The sequence below is a fragment of the Equus quagga genome, chromosome 10 (assembly GCF_021613505.1).
Source record: "Equus quagga isolate Etosha38 chromosome 10, UCLA_HA_Equagga_1.0, whole genome shotgun sequence".
Classification (NCBI taxonomy): domain Eukaryota; kingdom Metazoa; phylum Chordata; class Mammalia; order Perissodactyla; family Equidae; genus Equus; species Equus quagga.
This window is the reverse complement of record NC_060276.1, coordinates 28,733,769-28,761,601: the sequence shown is the minus strand read 5'-3', so window position 1 is coordinate 28,761,601 and position 27,833 is coordinate 28,733,769. Positions and strand designations below refer to the sequence as shown.

At 43.5% G+C, this 27,833-nt stretch overlaps 1 protein-coding gene and 1 long non-coding RNA gene across 5 annotated transcripts in view; both read left to right on the top strand.

Moving 5' to 3' along the window:
- The first annotated feature begins 10,011 nt into the window (after positions 1-10,011).
- Positions 10,012-13,753, top strand: ZCCHC12 (zinc finger CCHC-type containing 12). The gene is made up of 4 exons (XM_046673438.1): positions 10,012-10,792; positions 11,117-11,168; positions 11,379-11,518; positions 11,931-13,753. Exon 4 carries the CDS (start codon positions 12,039-12,041, stop codon positions 13,242-13,244), a length of 1,206 nt encoding a protein of 401 aa, XP_046529394.1. The 5' UTR covers positions 10,012-10,792; positions 11,117-11,168; positions 11,379-11,518; positions 11,931-12,038; the 3' UTR covers positions 13,245-13,753.
- An 8,661-nt stretch (positions 13,754-22,414) lies between these two features.
- LOC124245344 (uncharacterized) overlaps positions 22,415-27,833 on the top strand; it is a 33,312-nt gene continuing 27,893 nt past the window's right edge. For 2 of the 4 annotated variants that reach the window (XR_006890265.1, XR_006890267.1), the window contains exons 1-4: positions 22,415-22,790; positions 24,014-24,064; positions 26,154-26,262; positions 26,861-26,972. This is a non-coding gene — a long non-coding RNA (uncharacterized LOC124245344). Of the gene's footprint in view, positions 22,791-24,013; positions 24,065-26,153; positions 26,263-26,851; positions 26,973-27,833 lie in introns of all 4 variants that reach the window. The other 2 variants (XR_006890266.1, XR_006890268.1) reach the window with 2 other exon arrangements.

The following is a 27,833-nucleotide window of genomic DNA, read 5'->3' as shown; positions in this document are numbered from 1 at the left end:
ACAGCCTAGATGAGAAAACGTAAACTTTAGAACAATTGACATGTAATTCTTCCCAAGAAAAAGAGCCATTAAACGTGAGGATGGATTTGAAGCTCAGGCTGAGGACGTGCACCTGAAGCCTAGGGCCGAGAACATAATAAGCTGCCAGGAATGGCAGCTGTCATTCTTTTCATGATTGGTACTAAGTGGGTTGGGTGAGGGAAAACATGGTGGCGTGAGGACGCTGGATATTTAACACCTCCTGGGCATCTCTCTGTCAAGGGACAGGGGACAGGGGTCCAAGCAGAAAGGTGCAAGAACTTATGTTTGCCTATCTCATAGTTTTGGTTATCACACACAAAATTTAGTATTCTTAATAGTGAATACTCAAAATCTAGTACCTATATTTTCCATTCATTCAACAAGTGTTTATTGAGTACTTGCTATATGCCAGACACTGTCCCAGGTGCCAGGGATACACAAGTAAAAAACAAACACCTAACCTCATATTTCTATAGACCATGAAAGTTTTCAAAGCACTTTCATATCTATGATTTCATTGATCCTCATGACAATCCAATGAGATAGGTACTATTGTTATTATTTCCCTTCTATAGATGAGGAAACTGACATACCCAGAGAGTAATTCATTTGGCCCGGAGTGGCAGGGGGGGCATTTGAGGCCAGGCCTCCAGGCTGTAATTTAGTGCTCCCTTCACTGCGCATGTTAGGAATAGCCACCAGCCTGATCTTCTTGCTAGCCTCCCTTTGCCAGGGGCGTCCAGGGTTTTCCAGCCTGCCTTCCACCTCTGGACTCTCCCCTCCTCCCACTCTAGCTCCAGATCTGGTCTAGACAGCAGTCCAGTCAATCAGCCAGCGGGGATTCTCCAAGTGTCTTAGCATTGTAACTTCACAGCATGTAGGTCCAGAGGGCCACTTAGGCCTCTGTCATCTTGGTCCATCCAGCCCAGCAGGGAGGGGCTGCCCACATTTTCCGAGGTGTTGCAGCTGTGTGGATTTGGTTGGGCATTGGGCTGGGCCCCTCTGTGCTGGTGGTCTGGGTGGGGGCTGTCCCGTGTTCGGAGACCTGGGACAGAGCAATAACAGTTCTGGATGCCAGGTCCCCCATCAGGAGTTGGACACTGGACTCTCTCAGATTTGGTGGCCTGTGCTCTCCTGTTGGTAATACACTTCCCCTGATCTGGAAATCCTACCGCTCTGTTCTCAAGGTTTGGTCAGACTTTGAAAACCTGCTAGATCGTTACAATTTAAGCAACTTCTAGGAACACCTATTTACAGAACGCAAGAGATTTAAGTCTGCCCTGAAATGGTACACTTGCACTGTATGAACTTTCCCGGTATACAAAGCACCCAGGCTTTTGGACATACTTTCTCCATATAAATGGCTTAATAAGGCACTGTTTGTTTTGGAAATATTTGAATCCCCTATGGATTAATGGTTATTTTCAACTCCATGGCAGCATGGTGCAGCAGGAAGTGCAAGGACTTTGGAGTTAGATGGACTGTTTCCAAAACATGACTTCATTTCTTCCAAGCTGTGCAACCTTCAGCTTCTTACTTAACCTCTCTGAGTGTGAGTTTCTATTAAATGTAGCAATTCACAGGCTAGGCTTGAGGATTAAGGGAGTTGGCGTACGTAAGGCACCAGACACGATGCCTGGCACATTGGAACATTCAGTGAATACTTATTCCTTTCAACCTCCTTTGGGCTAACTGAGAAGGCAGAATCAGTCTGAAAGAGTGAAATGTCAGAAATGTAGATGTTTTAAAAAGCAATTTTAATATTTTCATGGATCTACAACAAATGGAAAATAAGACAATAACACATACAACAGGGACTCAATTAATTTAATGTACTTTATAAAGAGCTTTAGGAAGAAATAATAACAAATGAAAGTTATTGAGCACTATGTGTCAAAAACCATTCTCAAGACTTTGCAAGGATTATCTCCTTTAATCTTCACGATAACATTTGAGCTAGGTGCGATCATAAACTCCACTTACAGATGTGAAAACCGAGACACAGGAGGATCAAGAAACTAAGAACAAAGTGGCAGATGCAGAATTGGAACCTGGTCGGTTTGGCTGCAGAGCCTGTCTACTTCACCACTATTACCCCATCTTTAGTGCTTTGCCCAGCAACAAAAGAAGGTTTTCTTTTAGGAAAGTCAAATCTTCCTTCCTTCTCTATCCTGCTTTCTCTTTCCACCTCTACTTCCTCTTTTAATCTCATGGACACTTAGCAAATTTTTTCGTTTTCTTTTCTTTTCTCTTTTTTAAAGATTGGCACCTGAGCTAACAACTGTTGCCAATCTTATTTTTTCTTTTCTGCTTTTTCTCCCCAAATCTCCCCAGTACATAGTTGTATATTCTAGTTGTGGGTCCTTCTAGTTGTGGCATGTGGGACGCCACCTCAGTGTGGCCCGATGAGCTGTACTATGTCCGCACCCAGGATTGGAACCGGTGAAACCCTGGGCTGCCAAAGTGGAGCGCACGCAAACTTAACCACTCTGCCACAGGGCCGGCCCTGCAAATTTTTTCTTTAAATATCTGGAATAAATAGCCTGGCTCCGTCCAACATTTTAACAGTTCAGTGTAGTCCACATAAACTCACGTGAATGAGTTTAATTTTGTTTTATTGAAAATAGAACATATTTTCAGAACAGAAATATGCACAAAGCATGCATGTACATTTTAACAAATAGAAAAAAAACACCCATGTAACCACCAATCAAGATCAGAAATAAAGGGGCCAGCCTAGTGGCGCAGCAGTTAAGTTTGCACGTTCTGCCTTGGTGGCCCGGGGTTCACCGGTTCGGATCCCGGGTGCGCACATGGCTCTGCTTGTCAATCCATGCTGTGGCAGGCATCCCACATATAAAGTAGAGGAAGATGGGCATGGATCTTAGCTCAGAGCCAGTCTTCCTCAGCAAAAAGAGGAGGATTGGTGGCAGATGTTAGCTCAGGACTAATCTCTCTAAAAAAAATAAAGTGAAATATCAAAAAAAAAAAAAAGATAAAACATTGGGGCCCCACAGAAGCTCTCTGTAGGTCTCTTTTCAGTCAAAACTGACTTTTATATAATATTTCCTTGCTTTCTTTTAGTTTTATTATCTCTGTATGGATGTCTAAACAATATAGTTTAGTCTCGTCTGTGTTTGAGTTTTATATAAATGGATCCAACCATAAGTATTATTTTTAAGAAAACAGCTTTATTATGATAAAGTGCACATCCATAAAATTCATCCTTTAAGGTGTAAAATCCAGTGGTTTAAAAAATATATTTAGAATTGTACAATCATCATCTCAATCAATTTGAGAATGTGTTCATCACCTCAAAAAGAAACCCTGTACTCATTAGCAGCCACCCCGCCTCCCTACTCCCCCAGCTCCTGACAACCATTAGTCTACTTTCTGTCTTACCGGATTTCGTATAAACAGAATCATACAATGAGTGGCCTTTTGTGTCTGGTTTCTTTCACTTAGCACAATGTTTCCGAAGTTCATCCATGCTGTAGCATGTGTCAATACTTCATTCCTTTTACCCACCCATCAGTTGATGGATATTTGGGTTGTTTCCACTTTTTGGCTATTACTCATAATACTGCTATGAACATTCGTGTACAAATTTTTATATGGATATATGTTTTCATTTCTCTTGGGTATTCACCTAGGAGTTGAATTGTTGCATGGTATGGTAATTCTGTGTCTAACCTTTTAAGGAAATTCCAGACTGTTTTCCAAAGTCACTGTATCATTTTACATTCCCACCAGCAATATTGGAGGGTTCTAATTTCTCCATATCCTTGCCAACACTTGTTACTGTCTGCCTTTTTTATTATAGACACCTTAGTAGGTATAAAGTGGTATCTCATTGTGGTTTTGATTTGCATTTCCCTGATGGTTACTGACGTTGAGCATCTTTTCATGTGTTTATTGGCCATTTGTATATCTTCCCTGGAGAAATGTCTATGCAGACAGATCCTCTGCCCATTTTTAAACTGGTTTGTCTTTTTATTATTGAGTTGTAGAAGTACTTTATGCATTCTAGATGCAAGTCCCTCATCAGATATATGATTTGCACATATTCTCTCTCATTCTGTGCATTGTCTTTTCTTGACAGTGTCCTTTCATGCACAAAAGTTTTAAAGTTTGATGAAGTCTAATTTATCTATGCTTTCTTTTGTTGCTTGTGCTTTGTTGTCATAGCAGGCTTTAACTAACTCAAGGTCACAAATATTTACTTCTGTGGTTTCTTCTAAGAGCTTTATAGTTTTAACTCTTTTTTTTAAAGGTATGCTTTTTGGTAAGGCAGATTGGCCCTGAGCTAGCATCTGTTACCAATCTTCCTCTTTTTTTTTCTCCCCGAAGCCCCAGTACATAGTTGTATATCCTAGTTGCAAGTCATTCTAGTTCTTCTATGTGGGACGCCACCACAACATGGCTTGATGAGCAGTGTGTAGGTTCACACCCAGGATCCGAACTGGTGAACCCTGGGCTGCTGAAGCAGAGCGTGCAAATTTAACCAGAAGACCAAGCTTTAGCTCTTATATTTAGGTCTATGATCTATTTTCTGTTAATTTTTGTGCATGATATGAGGTAGGGGGTCCAACTTCATTATTTTGTATGTGGATATACAGTTTTCCCTGTGTCATTTGTTGCATAGACTATTCTTTTTCCCCACTGAATGGTCTTGTCACCCCAGTTGAAATTCTCTTGACCATAAATGTATGGGTTTATTTCTGGACTCTCAATTCTATTCTGTTCTGATCTGTATATCTATTCTTATGCCAGTAACACACAGTCTTGATTCTGTAGCTTTTCATAAGTTTTGAAATTGGGAAGTGTGAATCTTCAATGCTTGTTCTTCTTTTTCAAGATTGTTTTGGCTATTCTGGGTCCCTTGAATTTTCAATCAGGATTATGATAGGGATTACACTGAATTCATAGATTAGTCTGTAGACTGCCATTTTAGCAATATTGTCTTCCAATTCATGAGGATGAAATATCTGTCCATTTATTTAAATCTTGAATTTCTTTCAACAATGTTCTGCGGTTTTCAGTGTAGGAGTCTTGCACTTCTTAAATTTATTCATAAGTATTTTATTTTTTGATTCTACTGTAAATTTTCTTAATTTCCTTTTTGGATTATTCATTGCTAGTGTATAGAAATATAATTGATTTTTATACATCAATCTTGTATCTTACAATCATGCTGAACTACTTTACTCATCCCCTTAGGCTTTTCTACATACAAAATCATGTCTTCTACAAATAGAGATTGTTTTACTTCTTTCTTTCCAATCTGGATTCCATTTCTTTCTTTTTCTTGCCTAATTTCACTGGCCAAAACCGCTAGTACAATGTTGAATCAAAGTGTCAAGAGAAGACATTCTTGGCTTGTTATTTTTAGTGCTTTCTATTTCATTAATTTCTGTTCTTATCTTTATAATTTCATGTTTTCCTAATTTTCTTGGGCTTATGTGGTTTGTCTTCTTAAATCCTGAAGTGGATATTTAACTCATTAACTTTTGGTCTCTCATCGTTGCTAAAAGATAACTTTTTTACTTCTAAGCACTGCTTAGCTGCATCCCACAAGTTTTGATATCGGCATTTTCGTTATTGTTCAACTATAAATGTTTTTTAATTCCACTATCATTCTTCTTTGACCAGCAGTAATTTCAGAGCGTGTATCTTAATTTCCAAACACACAGAGATTTTCTGGTTATCTTTTATAATTATTGATTTGTAACTTATTTGCATTATGATCAAATTTCAATTTTTTGAAATGTGTTCAGACTTGCTTTCTAGCCTAGTACATGGTCATATTTTATAAAATGTCCTGGATGTGTATTCCATAGTTGTTGGTTGCAGTGTTCTATACATTGGCTATTAGCTCAAGTTATTAATTGTATTGTTAAAAAATTCTATATCCTTAGAGACATTTCTTTGTGTCCTTGATCAACTACTGAGAGAGGTGTAGAAAGACCTCCCATTGTGATTGTGTACTTGTCTATTTCTCCTTTTAGTAAGTTAAATTTTCCTTTACATATTTTGAGGTTTTGTTATAAGCACATACTCCGAGTGAATTGAACCTTTTATCATTAAGAGGTAAACTTCTATATCTCTAATAATACTTTTTGCTTTTAAGTGTATTTTGTCTGATATGAATATAGCTATACAAGTTTTCTATCACTAATATACTATTTGTGTGATTTATCTCTCTCCATCTTTTTATTGTCAACCTATCTGGAGCCTTATATTTTGGATTTGTCTCTTAAACAATGTATGCGAGTATTTTTTTTTTTTTGAGGAAGATTAGCCCTGAGCTAACATCTGCTGCCAATCCTCCTCTTTTTGCTAAGGAAGACTGGCACTGATCTAACATCCGTGCCCATCTTCCTCTATTTTATATGTGGGATGCCTGCCACAGCATGGATTGACAAGCAGAGCCATGTCCCCACCCGGGATCTGAACCGGTGAACCCTGGGCCACCGAAGCGGAATGTGTGCATTTAACTGCTGCACCATCAGGCCAGCCCCTGTATGTGAGTATTTATCAATCGCATTTGACAATAGTTTTTTTAACTTGAGCATTTAGCTCATAAACATTTAATAAAATTATTGATATATTTGTGTTTCAAACTACCATTTTATTTTGTGTTTGTATTGGTTCTATGTTTCTTTCACTTCTTCTTTCTTGACTTTTAAAAAAGTTGACTGAGAATTTTTAAAATTATTCAATTATTTTCCCTCTCTACTAGTTTGTAAATTTATATCCTGTTGCTATTATTTTAATAGTTACATCCTATTAATTCCTACATATGTAATTATCTTATCAAAATACAAATTTAATAAATACCTAAATCATTTCTGATATGATACAAGGCCCTTAGAAAAGTTGAATTCCATTTACACTCCTGCTGACACGTTTTGTTATTGTATAGTACTTTAAGTTTATTTTTAAAAAACAGAATAGACTCTTTATGATTCCTTCTTCCGTCAATATTCACTTACATTGCTCACATACTATCACTTTCCTTGCTCTTCATTCCTTCCTGCATTTCGTTCTTCAAAGATCATTTTCCTCCTGAAGTACATCCTTTAGAATTTCCATTAGCGCAGTCCACTGGTGACAAATTCTCTTTGGTTTTTGTTTGTCTAAAAATATCTTTATTTCACCCTCTTGTTGAGTATTTTCGTGAAACCTGCTGCCCTTGGGGTTCCAGCTTGGTATGGGCAGGATGTCCCATAAGCATCCCGATCCGAGCTTTGACTTTTGATGAGTCAAAACCCTAGTGTGAAGTGCCTGCATGCCTTCAGCTCCTTTGATAGGAGAACAATGTCTATCTTAATAGAGTTGCTGGAGATGCTTAAATGAGATAACAGATGGAAAATTCCTGAAACAGAGGAGGAAGGCAGCCAAAGGTAGCTATTATTGTTTCAACTGAAAACTTTGGTTCCTAAGTTTCACGTTTTTAAAGTTTGTGTTTTTGCAATTGGAAAATAAAATGTGGCCTCCTTAGAGCCACAGGAGTCTGAATCTTTGCAATTGGAAGTGCCTCCTGACATCCTGAAACATGAGGCCAGAGATAAGGGATGCTCAATATCCAACTGGAGCCGGCTTAGCAAATGTTCCTCGCAGCCCTGCATGGAGAGACCCTTACTTTGTCCTAATGACCCAACCCAGGCACCTGATACACAATTCACTGCTTTTCAACATTTTTGTCAGAGTTCTTAGGTCTAGTCTTTGTATTTTTTGATGCCACCATGTCCAACTGCAGATCGCCTGATTTGGTGATGAAGCCATTTAAATTCAGAACAAGAATCTGCTTAGAGGTCAGGGTCATATATCATAGCACTGGGGAGCCAGAGGAAGAGTCTGAAGGTAACACATAAGCTACTGCCAGCATCACCCCTGTCTCTGCAAGATGACCAATCTGCCTTCTCTCTACCTCCACCACCGCCACCACCCCACTGTTCCATCCACAAGAGAAAGGCCGCAGTGCTGAGATGGAAGGTGCTTCATCTCCAAATTTGGATTGCCTACTCTAAGGAGTTATAAGTACTGGAGCGGGAAATAAGAAAGCAGAAAGGAGCAGGTGAAGTACCTTGGCAGGCTGAAGATGAACCAAACAGAGGCTGAAGGGCACAATTGTCCACTCGCTTCCAAGCATCAGCAGTCTAGAACAAGCAACAGCAACAACTTTGCACTTGGGCAGTCCACTTGTGCAGTGCATGCCACCACCACCCTGACCCCCAAAAGCCCCACAGGGACCTCCTAGCCACGCTGTACGTGAGGGAAGAAGACATGCTTTCCCAGAGCCCAGTAAGGGTTCCCAGTAAGGGAAAATAGAGTGTTATGGGCTGAGTTGTGTCCCTCCAAAGTTCCTATGTGGAAGCCCTAATTCCCAGACCTGAGAGTTGGGTCTGAGAATGTGGCTGTATTTGGAGATAGGGCCTTAAAGAGGTGATTAAGTTAAAATGGGGCCATCAGGGTTGGTCCTAATCCAATCTGACTGGGGTCCTTATAAGAAGAGGAAATTTGGACATCAGGGACTCCAGCAGGCAAGGGGACAATCCTGTGAAGAGGCAGTAAGAGGGCAGCCATCTGCAAACCAAGGAGAGAGGCCTCAGGAGAAACCAATCCTGTGGGCACCTTGATCTTGGACTTCCATCTTCCAGAACTGTGAGAAAATAAATTTCTGTTGTTTAAGCCACGCGGTCTGTGATACTTTGTTATGACAATCCTAGCAAACTAATACATGAGCCAGTGGTTCCATGGCTCATTCACTTCAGGCAACCCTGCATGGCATTTCCACGGAGTTGCTACCTCTCCCTGGCCAGTGATGCCAAATATAGCAAAGGAGAGATCCCCTCAAGAGCTCACAGAAGGGCAACCTGGCAACACTTCCTCGAGTTGAGGAAGAGCTATGTCAGCAGCAGAGAGCTGTGGTTCGGGGATCTAGTCGAATTGTGTTTCATTCCTCACACTTCTTCCTCAACTAGAGATTGAAGGAGGAAGGTATTAATGAAGAAAGATTGTAGGAGAGTGGTTTTTAACCATTGCTGGGCCACAGACACATTTAAAAATCTACAAAGCTGGGGACTCAGAAAAATACCGAGTCTGTATTAGTTGCCTATGGCTGCCTTAACAAATTAGCACAAATTTGGTGACTTAGAACAAGAGACATTTATTCTCTCAGTTCTAGAGGCAAGAAGTTCGACATCATTTTCTCTGGGCTGAATTCAAGGTGTGGGCAGGGCTGTACTCTGTTCCTTGCCTCTTCCAGTTTCTGGCAGCTGCCGACATGCCTTTGCTTGTGGCTGCGTCTCTGCCTCTGTCTTCACATCACCTTCTCTTCTGTGTGCATCAACTCTCCCTCTTCCTTTCTCTTATCAGGACACTTGTGATTGGATTTAGGGCCCATTCAGATAATCCAGGATAGTCTCCTCATGTCAAGATCCTTAATTTGACCACATATGCAAAGACTCTTTTACTTGATAAGGTAACATTTACGGGTTTCGGGGATTAGGACTCCATATAGCTGGGTGGCCATTATTCAGCCTCCTACAGAGTCCAAAATCTTTGCATACAATTTCAGGAAGATCATGGACCCCAGGTAGAAACATCTCCTCTGGAACTGCATTTCGCCACAGATATGCTGTGAGCAGATACATTGGAGGGAGGTCCGTTTATTTATTCAACATCCTCTCCACACCTCAAAATCACCTACAAAGCTGTTTAACAACACAAAATACAAAGTCACACTCCCAGCTCTAGTTCTAGTAAATCAGAATCCTCCAGAGGCTGGACCCAGGAATCTGCATTTCCTTTTTTTTAAGATTTTATATTTTTTCCTTTTTCTCCCCAAAGCCCCCCAGTACATAATTGTATATTTTTAGTTGTGGGTCCTTCTGGTTGTGGCATGTGGGACGCTGCCTCAGCATGGCTTGATGAGCGGCACCATGTCCGCGCCCAGGATCAGAACCAACGAAACCCTGGGCCACCCAAGCGGAACGCGGGAACTTAACCACTCAGCCACGGGCCGGCCCCCAAGGAATCTGCATTTCTAACAAGCTCCCCAAAATGATTCTGATGCAGCCAGCCTTGCACCCCTACTTTAGCGAGTACTGGTTATGAGGCTGGGTGTCTAAGTCACGTCAGTGTTAAATAGACCTACTGTCACCTCCTTCACAGTAAAAGAGATGTCTGTGCAAGCCTGTTTGCACAAAGATTTTTTGCACAAGAAAGCACTAATGCTTTTTTTGATCCCCTCCTCTCTATACAAAGGTGAAGAACTTTTATTTGATTTCTATCCCACCTCGTGTTTAATGCATCTGGCCGCAAGGCCCGGAGTTGAGCCAAGGGAGAAAGAGAGGGAGAAAGAAGAGTCGCAAACTCCTTCAGTCGGTGCAGCCAAGCTGCACTTGACACCCCAAGGACCTGCTGCCCACCCCCCACCCCCTCTGGCGTATATTTGCAATGGGCCCTAGGCTGCATGGGGACCCCGCCCCCATGCCCCGCTGATTGGCCGCGCCGGCCCGTTCGTCACGCTCTTTTGTCTCAGTGGGCAGAGGATAAAAGCAGCCTCGGCTGCCGTGGGAACTGTGCTGCCTCTACTTGGCTACCCCTCGCTGGGCAGCCTTGCGGAGCAGCTCCATCTGGCAGTCCCGGGTCCCTTAGCGGCCAAAGAGGCGCAGGTCCTTCTCCCCTGCAGGGCGGCGGAGACCAGAGGCGGAATCCACAGCTGTCAACGCCGGAGCGTCAGCTACCCACCAGCACAGCATAGGTAAAGAAAGGGGGCGCGATTGCCCAGCGCGGAGAGAGGAAGGGGAAGCCCCGCCAGGATTGGGCGGCTCCCCTCCTGGGGAATCGAGAACTGCGAGGCAGAGGAAGGAGCACTCCCTTGGCCCGGCTGCGCTGAGGGAGGAGGTGGGGTTCCACTGGATGCTGCCCAATGGGTAGGATTTTCCTGGATTGAGAGGGGGGCAATTTTAGGGGCGTGGGAATTTCAAGCTGTCTGCCTTCAACCCCCTTTGCATCTCCTCATCGCTTCCTGGGGAGGAATATATGGGTGTGCGTGTCCAACTCCTGTTGCCTTTCTCCCTGGCAGGTCATCAAAACCGAATGCGAACTTGAATTCTGTGCGGCTGATTGCAGAGCTGGTAGGCCGACGATTTCCCGGGGGAAATGTAATGGGGCGGGGGTCGCTTGGGCTTGTATTCGAAAGATGGGAGAGGGTATTTTCCGCCTGGCTACAGCAGAGGCAGCGGGGGGAGGGGAGAGGGTGTGGACAGGGAGGGAGCGAGGATGAGGGATGAGGCTGCTTTTGACCCTTCCTTCCCCGCCTTGTCCTCCCCTCGGTGGCGTCGCAGTCTTGACGCTCTGAGGTCCCGGATCGGCGTCCCCCGGTGGACAGAGATCGACTGTACCTCGGAGGCGAGCTTTCTCACGGAGGCCACAGGTTGCAGAGGCTGGAAGTGAAATAAAGGCGCGCGCTTGTTCCTGAGCTCCTGTAAGAATCTGAGAAATAACGCGGGGTGGAGGGACTTTGAGAAGGGGGTGTGGTTGAGACCTGAGACCGTGAGGTTAATGAGATCTTATTTATTTCCACAAATCTGTTACCGTTGTGCTCTATTTTGAGAGCCCAATGTCAGCTCCATACCCTGTTACACTTAGAAGCAACAGTTGCCCGCCCTCTTGAAGGACTGGCGGGAGGGGATGGATGTGGCTGTAAAAAGCACCCTGCCAACACGGAGACACCGGCTGGCTCCGTGAGGCTGTGATTGCCAGTCTCCTGGAGGATATTTTTAGGGCAGTGGGCAGATATCAAACGTACTGGAGGATATTCAGGAAGGGAGAGAATATAACTGCAGCCGGTTCCCTTATTAACCCCTCCTCCCGTTTTTTTTTTTTCTTTTTTACAGTCTCTACTGAGATAGGAAAGCAGAGACCCCCCCGCCACGCCTGCAGATTAGGCTTTTCCAAAAAGCCTGAACATCTTGTTATATTCAGATACCCGATCATCATCAGACATGGCTAGCATCCTTTCTCGCGTGGGTAATGGCCGGCGGCAGAACGCACACTTGCCGCCTTGGGCCCACTCAATGCTGAGGTCCCTGGGAAGGAGTCTTGGTCCCTTAATGGCCAATATGGCAGAGAGGAACATGAAGTTGTTCTCGGGGAGGGTGGTGCCAGCACAGGGGGAAGAAACCTTTGAAAACTGGCTGATCCAAGTCAATGGGGTCCTGCCAGATTGGAATATGTCTGAGGAGGAAAAGCTCAAACGCTTGATGAAAACCCTTAGGGGCCCTGCCCGGGAGGTCATGCGTTTGCTCCAGGCGGCCAACCCCAACCTAAGTGTAGCAGATTTCTTGCGTGCGATGAAATTGGTGTTTGGGGAGTCTGAAAGCAGTGTGACTGCTCAAGGTAAATTTTTTAACACTCTGCAGGCACAAGGGGAGAAAGCCTCTCTTTATGTGATCCGTTTGGAGGTGCAGCTCCAGAATGCTATTCAGGCAGGGATCATAGCTCAGAAAGATGCGAACCAGACTCGCCTGCAGCAGCTCCTTTTAGGGGCTGAACTGAATGGGGACCTGCGCTTCAGGCTAAAGCATCTTCTCAGAATGTATGCAAATGAGCAGGAGCATCTTCCTAATTTCCTAGAGTTAATCAGAATGATAAGGGAGGAAGAGGATTGGGATGACACTTTTATGAAACAGAAGCGGGCCAAGAGATCTGAGTCAATGGTGGAGAGAGCAACCAGCCCAGTGGCATTTCAGGGCCCTCCACCGATAGAGATCGGCAGTGCCAACTGCAACGTGATAGAGATAGATGATACCTTCAATGACTCAGATGAGGATGTGATCCTGGTGGAGTCTCAGGACCCTCCACTTTCATTCTTGAGCTCTCCTCCCCCCAGACGCAGGGCTAGACTTCGGGATCCAGTGCTAGTCATTGATTCCCCCAACAGTTCCCGGGCTCAATCTCCTTCCACCAGTGGTGGTTCTGGGTCTAAGAATGATAGTCTTGGGGATATGCTTAGAGCCAGGAAGCGAAAATACACAATCCGCTGTTCGTATTGTGGTGAGGAGGGCCACTCCAAGGAAACCTGTGACGAGAGCAACAAGGCCCAGGTGTTTGAGAATCTGATCATCACCCTGCAGGAGCTGACACACATAGAGGAGGAGGGGTCAAGAGAGGCCCCTGGCGAACCCAATGATCCTTCTGAGCCACAGTGAGGGGCCAGCCCCCAGCCTTAAATGAACCCTAACCCATATTCAGAGTCCAGCAATGGGAAAACTGGGGAGGGGGGAGCGCTTCTAATTGCATGAATTAATCCACAAAGCGGCTTTCTTTTGGGGTGGAGGAGAAAGGTCTTGGATACCAGCACAGTGGAGGGAGATGGCCTGACCTCTGTTCTTGCTCTTCACTCCTGCCCTCCCCCACTGCCTAAGGGTCTATTTTCTGTGTGTGCCCATTTCCTTGATGGCTTTATTCTCTTTGTGAAAGTGGCATAATTCATTGTTAACCATTCAAACAATAAAGAAAAGTGCAAAAAGTACAAATTACCCCAAACCCTCCACCCTTATAGAACCATTGTCAACCCTTTGATGAATGTCCTTCTAGATATTTCCCTATATCTACATACCCAGGTATATGTATAGATAAAAGTGATCAAATATAAGTGCTGTTCTATAGTCTGTATTTTTTCACCAAACAATATATGTTGTGGGCTTATTCTATGTCAATAAATATATATCAGCATCTATTTTAATGTCTCTGTGGTACTATTTTTAGGAAAAGGTAAAGGAAAAAGGAATAAGAGAAATATAGTAAAAAGCTATAAAGGGGGGGTGTTGTACTCTGAGGTGGGGTTTTTATCAACCTCATTTTGCAGAGGAAGAAAAGGGAGGAAGAAATGGGCTGCAATACTCCCCAAAGGAAAATGGACAGAGTCCCTTACTACAGCTGACTTGTCCCTTAGGTCATCAAGCCAAACTATGGCATCTACTAGTTGACAGCGCCCCGGTGCTTTCTTCTCTAACATATTCAGAGGAGTCTGATAGATGGAGAGTCTGGCGTTGAGGTAACAGCCCCAAATGGGCATTCCTGGGGCTCCATTCCTGGTCACCCAGGTGAGTGGCAGCTCTCCCTCCTCTGGGTGCATTTGTTAGATTGCTGCTGCTGCTGCTGTTTCTACACGATATCCTGGTCACAACCAGCAATCTCTCCTGTGGCCTGACACTGCCCTCTCCCCACTCCCCAGATAAGGAAAGGAGAAAGCAGCTACTCAGGGGAGCCCAGCACCAGGAGGCTCAGCTCCTGACAGCGCTCAGCCTTACTCTGTAAGCCCTGAAGCTACATGCTAAAGGACACAGGCAGCCCGAGGACTCCAAGCCACCCCCGCCCCAACCCAAGAATTGAGAGTAGCTGGGGAGGGATGAAAAGCAATCTAGTTGCCAGGACACGTGAAGGGACATGGGGATCAGAAAGCCAGGAAGCCCCACACACCATTTTAGCAGAGTGGGGGGCATTCATGGGGGAGGGAGAGGGGAGAAGGACCTCCTCAGGAACCCGCCCTGTCCCATCTCCTGATCTCATAATGGAGGCTGATAAAAGAGGATGCGTGTGACGTCAGACCCTTAGGGTCCCTATGTTTCTGGTAGGTGCATGAGTCCCTCTCTCTGAGCAGGACGTGGCTGGGGGTGTGGTGATGATTGCACTTAAGGCAGGGGGTGGAGAACGAAATGAATACACAGACCTGAGGACATGAGGGAGTTCATCATGCAAGAAATATGGACTCCACAGAGCTGAGAGGGCAGAGTATGCAGCAGTGGGAGAAGCTGTGTCAGGGAAAAAGTACGGAGCTGTGTGGGTAAGGGGAGAGCCGATGAGGGCACGATGACCAGGGAGACTCACGTAAAGATTGACAGGGACAAGAAGCCTGGTAGGAATCACAGGTTCCGGGGAATCCTACGGAACTCTGCGCTGTGTTGTACCAGGAATGGCACAAGTTGAGGGTCCAAGGAGAGATACTGGGGTTCTAATTACGCTAGCAGTTGATGGGCTGCTCAGTAGCGACAAAGGGGTGCAGGCTGAGGCCCTGAGGGAGGGGCAGAAGCCAGGTGCTGGGAGAAACCAGTATAGCTTTCCCTGGGCTGTCATGCCTGGAACCTGTCTTGAAGTGCTTTTCTTTCTAGAAAGCCCCTCAACTCCTCTCTGGATTCTTGCTCCTGCTCTATCCATGACCCCACAATCTGACTTTACCCCCTCACCTCCCCAGCCAGGCTCATCTCTTGGTGGAGGGGAGTGGAGGCTCAGCTTCCTGGGCTCTGCCATCACCCCCTATCCCACCCCTAGCATTCCCTGTTTGCCTTAAGCCTCAGCCTCCTTAACCCTCATGGCCAGAAGGAGTCTGGGAGACCCACTCTACCTTGGACCCTTTAACTGAGAACTGGCAAGGAGCAAAGACTCAAGAGGGCCACTCTTTGCATCCCTGTGGAGCACCTCTGGGACCCTGGTAGACACTTCCATCTCTCCAGAGCTACCCCCAAGCAAGAGGCAGTTCCACTTAGGCCCCCAAAGATATAGGGGGCCCCAACACTCCTCAGCTCATATAGGTTTTAACCCTTAATTCCTCTATACTCCCTCTATCTACCCTTGGGAGCTATCTTCCTCATCTAGTTCAGATTAGAATATCATTCCACTTCCTGCTCATCTTTTCTCGGTTTTACTCTATGAACACTTGCTGAATATTTGCCCAAAGACACAGTTTATGCTGCCATAATTTCTTTCTGGCACCAGGTAGAATAGAAAGATAAAATGAAAAATAAATCACTTCTGTCCCTTTCACTACCTTCCTTTTCACCGGTGTTAGCTTGGGGTTCAGTGTAGACCACTGCTCTGAAAACCTCTTCTGTGATTCATCCACTTCTTCCCTCCTATCCTCTTTGGTGTAAATTTAAGATTGCCTAAATTTTTATTCCACCAACTTGATGTAACTTGACATTTCTTTTTTATTTCACTTCGTGTGACGTTGGCTTTTCTTTTACTCAAGTAATATGTGTTTTCCCTAATTAGAGGACATGGAACTAATACCTGGGCATTCAGATCAGACTAATGGGGTTAGCTTAAAACAGGCTCCATTTAAAACTGTGGGCTTATTTTCTTCCCTTCTGCCTTCGTTCTCATTGGTCGCTAAGATATGAAAATTGCTCTTTTGTCTTGTGGGAACTGGCCTCTGGGTGCCCTTTTGCGTTATGTCTCCCTCCTTCCTGGCATTCTTTTCCCTTGGTTTTCATGACACCCCTCTCTCATATTTCCCTGCTCCAGTAGCTTTTTGGTGCCCACTTCTCAGCCTCCTTTGCATGAATCTTCTTCCTCATCTCGATCCTTCTATAACAGTAATAAAAATAAAAATCATTACAACTGTGATTTATTAAGAGCTTATGGTGTGTCAGGCATCCTGTACCAAGTCCTTTAAATGTATTAGCACCTTTAATCCTATCAACCTCATAAGATAGGCACTACTATTAGCACATATTTCAGATGAGGAAACAGGCCGGAAAGTTAAGAAACTTTGCCTAGGGTCGTGCAGCTAGTTAGTGGTGAAGCCAGAAGTCAGACTCCCGGGTGAGAAGCCTACACTTCTTACATGTCTTAGCTCTCATGTGTTCACAGCACCCTATAATGTAGGTGTTATTATCCGCATATGATGTATGAGGAAACTGATGTTTATAAATTCAGGATAATAAGACCTGCCTTTCTCAGGTGTGCCCTGTGTATGAGTGATTAGCATAGGGCTGGTCCATCGTAGGCTCTCAAGAAAAGGTAGCTACCATTACTCTGCTACAGAGGGAAGGATGGGGAAAAATCAAATGCTGCCCACACCATGCAGACAGTGCTTATTGTGTGTTAATCTGACGATGTGACAGTCTGGCTCCAGGAGCTATATACAAAGCCTGGCCACTGACAGGGACAGCAGTGGATTCAGAAATGTCTGAGAGTTTAACGATGATGACGATGATGGGATGATAAGGCAACACTTACTGACTGCTGAGGAGGATTTCTCCTAGTTTGGTGTGTCCCTAGGAAACATTTTCTTTCCCCATGTCAGAAGCACCCCTATCCTTTCAGGTAGCTCAAGACCAGCCAAGTCTTCCCCCACTCAAACCACTCCCCCAAGCAACAGATGGGAGCTAGGGGTGTGGGGAGCTCATTTCGGAGGGACACAGAGACTCCCCAGTGTGTGGTGGAAGGAGACATGACCGAGGTCTGAGGAGAGCTTTACAATCCAGGTAACCCAAAATTCCGTCACTGCCAGGGATCTCAGGGGCAGGATAAAAGGGGGCAGAGAGAGTGGGGCTGGATCTCACGCCTCATCCTGACAGAATGTATGGATCCCCAGCTGCAGCATCTCATCTCAGACCAGAGCTCAAAATGTATTATGGCCTCTCACAACTGCTCCCTCAGATATGTACCATGTTCACCATCCCCATTTTACAGACAGGGATATTGAGCCACAGGGGGTTATAGTAACTTGCCTGAGATCAGAAAGCTAGTAAGGGTTGGAGCTGAAATTGCACGTCAGATCCGCCCCTCCCCAGAGCCCAAAGTCTTTATCCTTGTGCTGCTGTAAAGTCATTCCTAAGGTAATGGGTACAAAATATCTGATCATTCTATTAGCTGTATCCTGAGTATAGATTTCTGAATTGTCATACTCACGACCTAAAGTCTGCACAGTAGGAAGGCCTTAGTCTCATTTCTTTTATTGAAGGAGACAGAAAAAATTGTCAGTTTAGGAAACTTCCTTCTCAGAGCCCAAAACCATCTTCTTCTCGTATTTATTTTCATATCCAATTTCAGGGATAAGATACTAAAAATAAACTGCTGGTAAGGATGTGGGCAAAGAGTCTCTCTCCCACACTGCTCGTAGGACTGAGAATTGACACATTCTTTCTGGAAGGCCAACTGGGAAATATATGAAAACCTCTGAATCGAGCAGTTTAAATTCCTGAAATTGATGTTCACAAAGTAACGGAACAAGTGTAAACATTTTTATGAACAAAGATGTTTACCTTACCTCTTTTTCTGTAATAGTGGAAACCGGAAGCAACTTCAAAGACCATGAGTAAGGTTTGGTTGAATAAATTAGGCTCCACACTTGGAATGGGATGCTATGCATTTAAAACTCTGGGTGTGAGCTTAACTGGATGAATGAAATGTGGCCCCTCTAGAAATAGGCTTGAAAGACCACCAGTCTACCAGGTCATCTGTGTTATCTTTGACTCCCAGCATGCTTTTCCATCAGCCTGCCCTCCCTTTCACCTGGCAAAACCCTTGTTAAACTTCTAATACCATCTGCCCTGGCACTCCCTCGGGACAGCTGTCTCTGACTCCACTAAAGGTCATGCCTTGTATCTTAGGTAGTACTTATCATTTTGTTGTAATTGCTTATATAACTATCTGTCTTCTCCATTAGTCTTATAGCCCCCCTGCCAGCACAGTGTTGTTTGGATATCTTATCACAGAATCCAGGCACACTCCCACCTCAAAGTGTTTTCACTGGTTGTTGTTACTGTTCCTCCAGATGTCCCTGTGCCTTGATCCCTCATTGCGTTTAAGTATTTGCTCAAATGGCACCTTCTCAATGAGGCTAGCCCTGAACAGCCCATTTAAAGCTGCACACCTAGCCACCAGCACTCCCATTCCCCCTTCCCTGTTCTATTTTTCCACCAGGTGCCTCTCTTCTACTATACTACATGACTTACTCATTTATATATGACTTGTTTATTGCTGTCTCTCCCCACTAGAATATAAACTCAACAAGGGCAGACATTTTATTCTGCTTAGCTCACTGGTGCATTCCCAGCTCCTAGTACACTGCATGGAACATAAGCTAGCTCTCAATAAAAGTTTGTGGCTGGAATGAATGAAGTGTCTGGCACACAGTAGGCAGTCAGTGAACAGCAGTCTTTATTACTGCTGCTCTCCCAGAACAGGTGCGGCTGGACAGGACATAGTTAATGAGAGAACAGTTCACTGCTGAACTGCCATCCACCTAGTTGATGAGATCAGAAACCTGGAAGACATTCTAGATCAATTGCTCTCTTCTCACTCTCCTAGGCTGTCATTTATTATTTGGACCATTTGCTTCTAGCATGGCAGAAAGTGCGAGATAGGTTTCTTTGTAGCTTCATGCATGTCATATTATCAGACCTTAGGTTTAGGTGTTTCAAATTCACTCCATGTCACTCCATGTGACTCCATGTGCATTTGTAAATATTAAAAACAACTGCCCTGTAGAATATGAATGTTTCAGGTACTGTTTGCTATTTTCCTTCTATTAAAGGATAATTGGAAGTAATAATAATAAATATTATTTTCAATTGCTATGTGTTGAACGTGTCAATAATATAGTAAGAATTATTAACCCCATTTTAGAGGACATAATTCTCAGTAAGAGATAGCAACAGGACTAAGGTTATATAGCCAGTAAACAGATGGAAAGTCTGGTACCAAAGCCTGTGAACTTTTCATCATATATTGCAAGTAAAAGTATTGACATTACTGAGAAATAGTGGAAGATCAGTTATTGGGGCAAGTGTAATAGGCAGATATGAATATTTGACCAGTTTCCTGTTCATCAAACACAGGTTAAAGGTGTTGAAAATTTCTAAGCAAAAGAACTTAAATTTTCCTAGAGGGAACATGATGGAGGTTGATTTTAAATATCCTGGATGGACTAAAATCTAATTTAGCTCAGGAAAACATAATTGAAAATAGAATCTCTTTAGTATCATTGATATTGGAAACTCAAGAAATGACACACAAATTTTTTCCTTCTCTATCTGCCAAACTGTAATACTATTTTACTCATTAAATAATTTTACAGTTGTTATAAAAGTAAAATATTTAGAATGTCACAAAACTATGTAAAAGATTTTATATGACTAATATTTAAATAGCCATAAAAGGATCCAGAAAGAAAAAATAAACCATAGGTAACCACTGAACATTTTGGTATATTTCTTTTAAATATTTTTTCTAACTCTGTATGTATAATTTACTTTATTGAGTTATGCTCTCTGTGGAGTTTTATATATGACATGGTTATAAATATTTCTCTTCTTTTTCTATTAATAAATGTAATAATTTCAAGAGCATAAAATAAGGATTGTTTGGCAAAAAAAAAATGAGTAAGGGGGGGTAAAGCCTGAGCAAATATAAAAACATACCAAAAAAAACCCTACAAGAAATAAACACTGTGTTGTTACTGGCTGACAAATACTGACCATTCATTGTAGTAAATATGATTATTTTCATAGAAAAAGCAAAAGAATTGGTGGAAACATCTGAAAATAAAATAATGAGGGACATTAATATAAAATCTGAAAGACATAGGGAAAGAAAATGATAAAACTCCTTTGAGCACACTATTAGAAGATTTAAATGAAAGGAGAGAATTCAGGCTTAGCTGGAGGATGGTGGGCATAGCTGAGGTAGAGGGAAAGACATCACCATAAAATTACCCAGGCCCCAAGCCACATCACAGGCTCATCTCACAATGACAATACAGGGACCTGGACCCTTTGCCCCACTAGGCTTAACGTTATGTGCAGTAGCTCATTGGGAATAAAACAAGAGTGGTAAGAGCCATGGCAGGGGTGAGCCAGGGGACAGCTGGATCACAGAGGGCCCTATAATCCAAGGTCAGGAATGGCTTCTCATAGTGGGTGATATGTGGGCTATTGGATTAGAATCCTTAGCAACCAGGAGCTCAAAGAAAGGGATCAGAGTTTCAACCAATGTGAAACCTACATACCTCACCATTGCTGTCAGAGAGCCCCAAGCAGGAGGTTCAAGAGGCCTCAGAGGAGCACACTGCTTCCAAGTTGAAGGTCTTGAGCTGTGGTGATGAAGTCTCAGCCTCCACTGGATCTCTGTGGGGCTTTCAAAACTGTCAAATGCTGGCTCCTTGAATGTCACCCACACGCTTGTTCTTTTTTCTTAAAGATTGGCACCTGAGCTAACAACTGTTGCCAATCTTTTATTTTTCTCCTTTTTCTCCCCAAATGCCCCCAGTACACAGTTGTATACTCTTAGCTGTGGGTCCTTCTAGTTGTGGCATGTGGGACGCCACCTGAACATGGCCTAACCAGCGGTGCCATGTCCACACCCAGGATTTGAACTGGCCAAACCCTGGGCCACTGAAACGGAGCGAGCGAACTTAACCACTCGGCAATGGGGCCGGCCCCCACAACATGCCTGTTGATATGACAAAGCTGAATTTATTGCTTATCTCAATAAGGAGAACTCCACCTCAAAAAGTTTTGGCAGTGTTTCAGAGAGGAAAGGACAGGTGAGAATTTATTGAGAAGTGAAAGTTGAAGGCAGAAGGTCTTTCACCATGGGGACTTGATTAGGATTAGGTAAGGATCATGATACCAACAGTCTAGGATTGGAGGAAGCAGCAAGGGGAAGATTTTGAGGAAAGGGATTCAAAGAATTTTAGGGTGCAAACTGTTGATGCTTTCCATTAAAGAGTTGGTGGGTCTTTGGGGAAGTTCCTGTAACGAGGAAATTATTTGCCTGGACAGGGGAGTCCTGGAAAAGTAACGTGAATGAAGACAATGGACTAGCAAAGTCATATTTATGTAGATTGTAAGGTGTGGTTTTGTTTCTGTGTCCAGGCTGAGTGTGGGGATAGACTGTTTTAATTCTCATATACATAACATTTTTACGAATAATTCACCTTAGGATGTGTTTATTTTGTGGTGTCAAAATCTCTGTGTTTCCCTGAATCCTGAGGAAAGATGACACCTGCTCTTAGGTGTTTGCTAAGCCCTGACAAATTAAATAGCTAGCTTTAACCAGTCTGCTAAACCCTTTAGGTGGGTTATTTTATTTAATCCTCACAAACACCCTGTGAAGTAGGCACTATTATTATCCTTATTTTATATAAGAGGAAACTGAGGCTCAGGGAAGTAATAATGAGCCCCATTCACGCAGCTACCAATACATCTTTTCAGGAACATCAAGAAAAACCACCTTCAACAAAACTGCCTTATTCTGTTCCGGTTTTGCAGAAGGGATCTGGGATTCAGGTTCAAGATAGAGATCTGCCCCTTCTGCCCTCTTTGGGGTCCTTTTCCCCTTGGGGAGAAAGGAGGAAAAGGCAGAAGCCGAAAGCCCTCACCTACTCCTGCTAGGTCTGGGTCCGCTCCTTCCGGCCTCACGGGGCCCAGCGGCGATGCCATTTCTGCCGCAGAGCCCTTGACCTCGGCCTGGGCGACCCCGCGCACCGGAAGCCGCCCTCCCGCCGTCTGCGCATGCTCCAGCCGGCGGGTGCCCGCGGCGCCAGCTTTTCCGGCTTCCAGTTGCCAGGGGGCGCTGCGACACAATAGCCCGTGCCCGGAGGGGCGGCGGCCGCGTGAGCAGGGAGCCGCGCGCCGGGTAGTGGGGACCACCGGGTGGAGCCCGGGACAGCTGTGAGTCCGCTCGAGCGGCTTTCCTTCCTCCACCGCCTCCTCCTCTCGCTCTCCGCGGGCCTCACGGTGGGGCTGCCGCGGCGACGGCGACTGAAGTCCAGGCGCCGTTATCTGTAGCCTCCTGGCGACCGTGACAAGCAGGCGCGTGAGTTTCCTGGGCACCAGGAGGCCTTGGGAGGAGACACTTCACTCCTTTCCCGCAACCCAGAGAAGCAGGGACTTGGTCTCAGCCTTTCTCGCAGCTCTGAGAGGTGCTGTTACGTCCAGTTGCACCTCCCCACCGCCCTTGGAGAGGTGTGTTTTCCCCTGGAGTAGCCCAAGGGAGCGGGCCTAGCAGGTGGAGTTTCTGTCTTTGTATCTTTTGGCTGTTCTGGCGGGACATCTTTGCCCAATAAGCGCTGACCGAGTTGCCAAAAGAAAAAGAAAAGGCAGCATTTTCAAGGATACACCGTAATAGGACAATTCACCTGGTTGTGAATAGGGCTTGAGAATTGCAAGAAGCGAACTTGTTGCCTGACTAGTTTATTGCTTAGAGTAGAGGCTTTAGGCCTACTTACGCTTGAATCTTGCAGAGAGGCCACAGCTTATCCAGATTACACACTGGGATCGCCCAACCCAAACACATTGTACACCTGGAGACATCTTCCAGTTTGACAGAGAGCTGCTGACTTGAATGTTTCTGTCGGCACAGCCCCAAGCCCCAACCGACAAAAATGCTTCCGAAACTTCATTCGCCGGAATTCTTCTTATCAGGTCTTGTAATGGGCTAGTCCAGTTGGGGGATAAATGTTGAGAAACTAAATAATGTAATAGATTGAGGAATTTTTTTTAGAGGCTTATAATTTGCATACCATAAAATTCACTCATTTTAAGTGTACAATTATTTTTAGTAAATTGACAGAGTTGTGCAACCGTCACCACAATCCAGTTTTAGAACACTTCCATCACCCTCCCCCCAAATTCCCATAAGCCTGTTTGCAGTTAATCTCTCCTCCCACCTCTAGCCCTAACAACCACTTACCTGCTTTCTGTCTCTATATAGTTGCTTTTTCTGGACAGTTCATATGAATGGAATCATACACTATATGGTCTTTTGTGTCTGGCTTCTTTCACTTATCGTGATGTTTTCCAGGTTCATCCTTGTTTTAGCACACATCAGTACTTCGTTTGTTTTTATGGCCAGATAATATTCCATGGTGTGGATATACCACATTTGTTTCTCTCTTTATCAGTTGATGGACATTTGAGTTGTTTCCACTTTTTGGTTGGCATGAGTAAGCTTATTGTGAACATTTGTGTGGACATATATTTTCAATTCTCTTGATTTCACTGCCCTGTGCTGGTGCTCTCCTAGCACCCTTAGCAGATCCCTATCATAACACTTAACAGACTGCACTGTAAGCTTGGATTCATTCTCTGTCTCTCCACTACAGAGAGCAAGGACCATGTTTACTTGTTCTCTGGTATAGGAGTGGAATTTCTGGGTCGTATGATAACTGTATGTTTAACATTTTTAGGAACTTCCAGGCTGTTTTCCGAAGTGGCTGCACCATTTAAAATTCCCATCTGTAAGTGTATGAAGGTTCCAATTTCTCCACATCCTCACCAACACTTATTTTGTCTCTTTTTATTTGGTATCTCATTGTGACGTTAATTTGCCTAGACTGAGTGGTATTTGGTTAGCTAGTTTTATTTCACTTTAATGAATACCTTTTTAAATTTTAAATTTAAATATTTTAAATTTTAAATATTTTAATTTGGGGCTGAAATGAATAATATATGGCCCCTCTCTGCAAGGAGCTCATGGCTCCTTCAGAGAGACAGACAAATAGCTAACGACAGTACAGTGTGTCAAGTGCTCTGATGGAGTTGAGCATGGGATGCTATGAGGAGCAGAGTAGAGGGACACCTAATCTAGGGTGGGAGGAGGATGGAGGAAAGTATTAAATAAGCCTTTTCCAGAAGGGGCTTTAATGTGCCTCTGGTTTTCTTTCATGTACTTTCCTCAAAACTATACATACACGTAGTATTACGGATAGTTCTATGTGGCTTTCTATTCTAAAAAAAAGGAGTCCCCGGCTTTCCTTGCCATCCCTGCTCCCCCAAAAGCAGTCACTTTCTATTCTTTTCTCTCTTTGGATATTTCCCTCTATGTCTTTAAATAGCATAGCGTGTTTTTATTTGAGAAAGAAGAATAATCAGCCCTGATACAGGCCACTCATCATCCTCACTTGCACTGATTTCTAAATTGGTCAGCCCCATTAGATATTAACACGTGATTAGTTATGAAAGCCACGGTCACAATGCAAGCTACCTTCTTGCAATTTAAATGAAAGAAGACAGGCATTACCAACTGTTAGGTACTGGAGTAACTGAAGTAAGACAAGATCAACATTTTAAAGGAGTAGCTAAGGAGTTTTTTTCCTCATTGGTACTTTAGTACCATGTAACTGCAATAAGCCAGAACCCATTGCACCTGTCAATTAAGAGGAACGTTATTTTCACTCAAGCTTTTGAAGAAAAAGCCAAATCAGAGACAAGCAGCATGATACAGGACAGAGGTCGGCAAATTCTGACCCGTGAGTTAAGAATGTTTTTTCAGATGAACATTTTCAATCAGTTTGATGATAGGGAACACTAACTTTCAACCCCAATTAAAGAAAATGTTATTCTTCTATTCTGTTTTCTCATTAGTAGACCTGTATTACAAAACCTTGTAGTCAATTATTATATTTTGGATTTCATCTATAAAAAATTATGGAAATTTATTTTCTCTTGTTATATAAGTACCTACATAATAGCCCTGATTTGCGTCTTGGCCCATAAAGCCTAAAATATTTACTATCTGACCTTCACAGAAAAAGTTTTCCTACTCTTGGTTTAGTAGAATAAACAGAGGTATGGAAAGCAATTGCCACATACTTGCTGTGTATCCTTGGGAAATTACTTCACTTCTCTGGTCTTGATTTTCATTATCTATAAAATGGAGATTGAGGGTGATATGTGGATGAGATAAACTCTATGGTGAACCCCCCACATCCTCTTAAGTTTTTGATTAATTAGTTAATTATACAAATATTTACTGAGCTACTACTATGTACCAAGAGCTGTTCAAGGCTTGGGGATACAGCAGCAAACAAAATTCCTGTCCTGAGAAAGATACTATTCTAAATGAAAAGAGATTAAAGATGCAATGAGTGGTCTGAGATTGAATCCTGACTTGAACAAACTAGCTTTATACAACATTTTGGGGGAAACTAGGGAAATTTGAATATGGATGGGTGTTAGATGAGATGGAAACATTAACATGCAATGGCGGAGGTCATTAACTGAAAACAGCGGTTACAAAGCATTATGTACATATATTATCTCATTTTGGTAGAAAATGTATCTATGTGTCATATATACCGAGGAAAAGATCTAGAAGGATATATACTAAGCTGTTAACAGTGGTAATTTCTGGGCAGTGGGAAAATAATGTTTTTATTTACTTATTTTTGTTTTCTAATTTTTTACAATGAACATATACTGCTTTTGTAAAAATAAAAGGTTCTAATTTAAAAAAATAATCTCTCTTTTCATGGAGCTTACATGCTACTGCCTCTTGTAAATATTAATATTGACAATCTGTCACTTTTTCTGGGGGACACATGGAAGAATGTAGAGTGCCCCGCCTCCTGCAGGTAACAAAGGATCAGGGCGTTCTCTGTGAAATAACTGCAGAATATGAACTGATGCTGCTGGCATTTCCCTTGGAGTTTTACTGGTGAGTAGAGCTTTCTTATCCCCAAGGCTTTAGAATGGGGTGGACTTTTGTAGAGTGGTCAGTATTAAAAGGGAGGGACTAGAGAGGCAAACGTTGGAGTGTCCATCTAAGCACTGTTCAGGAGAGAATATACCCAATCTGATACGGAGGTAGATTTATCTCTGTAGCATTGATGGATACATCAGGCTGTGAAAGCCTGATGCGATTAAGCATCTGAAGCATGTAACTACTTTTGTTCTTCTAGGCCAGGAGTCTGCAAAGTATGGCCTAGGAATGAAATCTGGCCTGCCATCTATTTTAAAGTCTTATTGTAAATAAAGTCTTACTGGAACACAGCCACACTCATTTCTTTATGTATTGTCTATCACTGCTTTTGCCCAACAGCGGCAGAGTTGAGTAGTTGTGACAGAGGCCATATATTACCCACAAACCCCAAAATACTTACTATTTGGCCCTCTAAATAAAAAGTTTGTGGATCCTTGTTCTAGGCCCACCACAAAACTGTCTCAGGAGGCACACCTGTGGGGAGGGAATGCCCACTCTACAGTTAAATGAACATTCTGATTTATAAACTGCATTCTCTCCTGAGCTTTATTAGCAGCTGTCAGTATTCCGAATTCCGGATGACTCGGTTACTTACAAGATTGGATTTCTTATCCTGCAAAGCTGAGGTGAAGGCCAGACCCTAGAAAAACAGAAAATTCATCAAGGTAAATGATAGCATGCGCCCTATTAATAGCTAGCTAGTTGGTGTTCTAATCATCTAGCTAAGATCTACTTATGCTTCAAACTTAGTTCAAGTGCCTCCTCCTCCCAGAAACCTCCTCACTCCTCACCCTGATTTCACTGCCCTTTACCAGTATGCCCATACCACCCTTAGCAGACTTCTATCATAACACTTGGCACAATGCCCTGTAAGCGTGGATTCATTCTCTGACTCACTACTAATGAGGGCAAGGACCGTGTTCACTTGTTCTCTGGTATAGGCCCTGAGTCTAGCTAGCATGTAGTAGCTTACCAGCTGTGTATCTTTGGCCACGCTACTTCTCTGAACCTCAGTTTTCTTGTTGGTAAAATGGGGATAATAACAATAATAGCTCCCTCGTAAGGTGGTTGTGATGATTAAATGAGTGCATATTAGCTATTTAGTAAAGACTTGCTGAGTGAATGAGTGAATTGCATATAGGAAATTGTTTGGATTGCATTGGGAATTGTGACAGTCTGCATCAGCAGCCCCTGAAGTACCGTGGGGTTGTTTTGTTTACCCTATTTAGACCAGTAACACACTTATCCTCCTTGCCCACCGGGACTGGAGCAGCATTCATGTGTTTCATGAACACTTATTGAGTGCCTACTGTGTGCCTGATACTATGATAGATATTAGGGGTACAGCAGAATATACACAGTCTCCACCCTCATGGAGATTACATTCTAGTGGGAAAGATGGGTCAAAAAACAGGTAAACTGATACATAAAAATATGCTTCAGACTGTGATCAATGATAAAGAAAATAAATAGGCTAAATGACAGTAATTGAGACAGGCTGTTACATATCTGGTGATCAGGGATAG

Bases quoted from the DNA above. Each gene is read 5' to 3' on its own strand.
- ZCCHC12 (XM_046673438.1), top strand. From the start codon at position 12,039: ATGGCTAGCATCCTTTCTCGCGTGGGTAATGGCCGGCGGCAGAACGCA.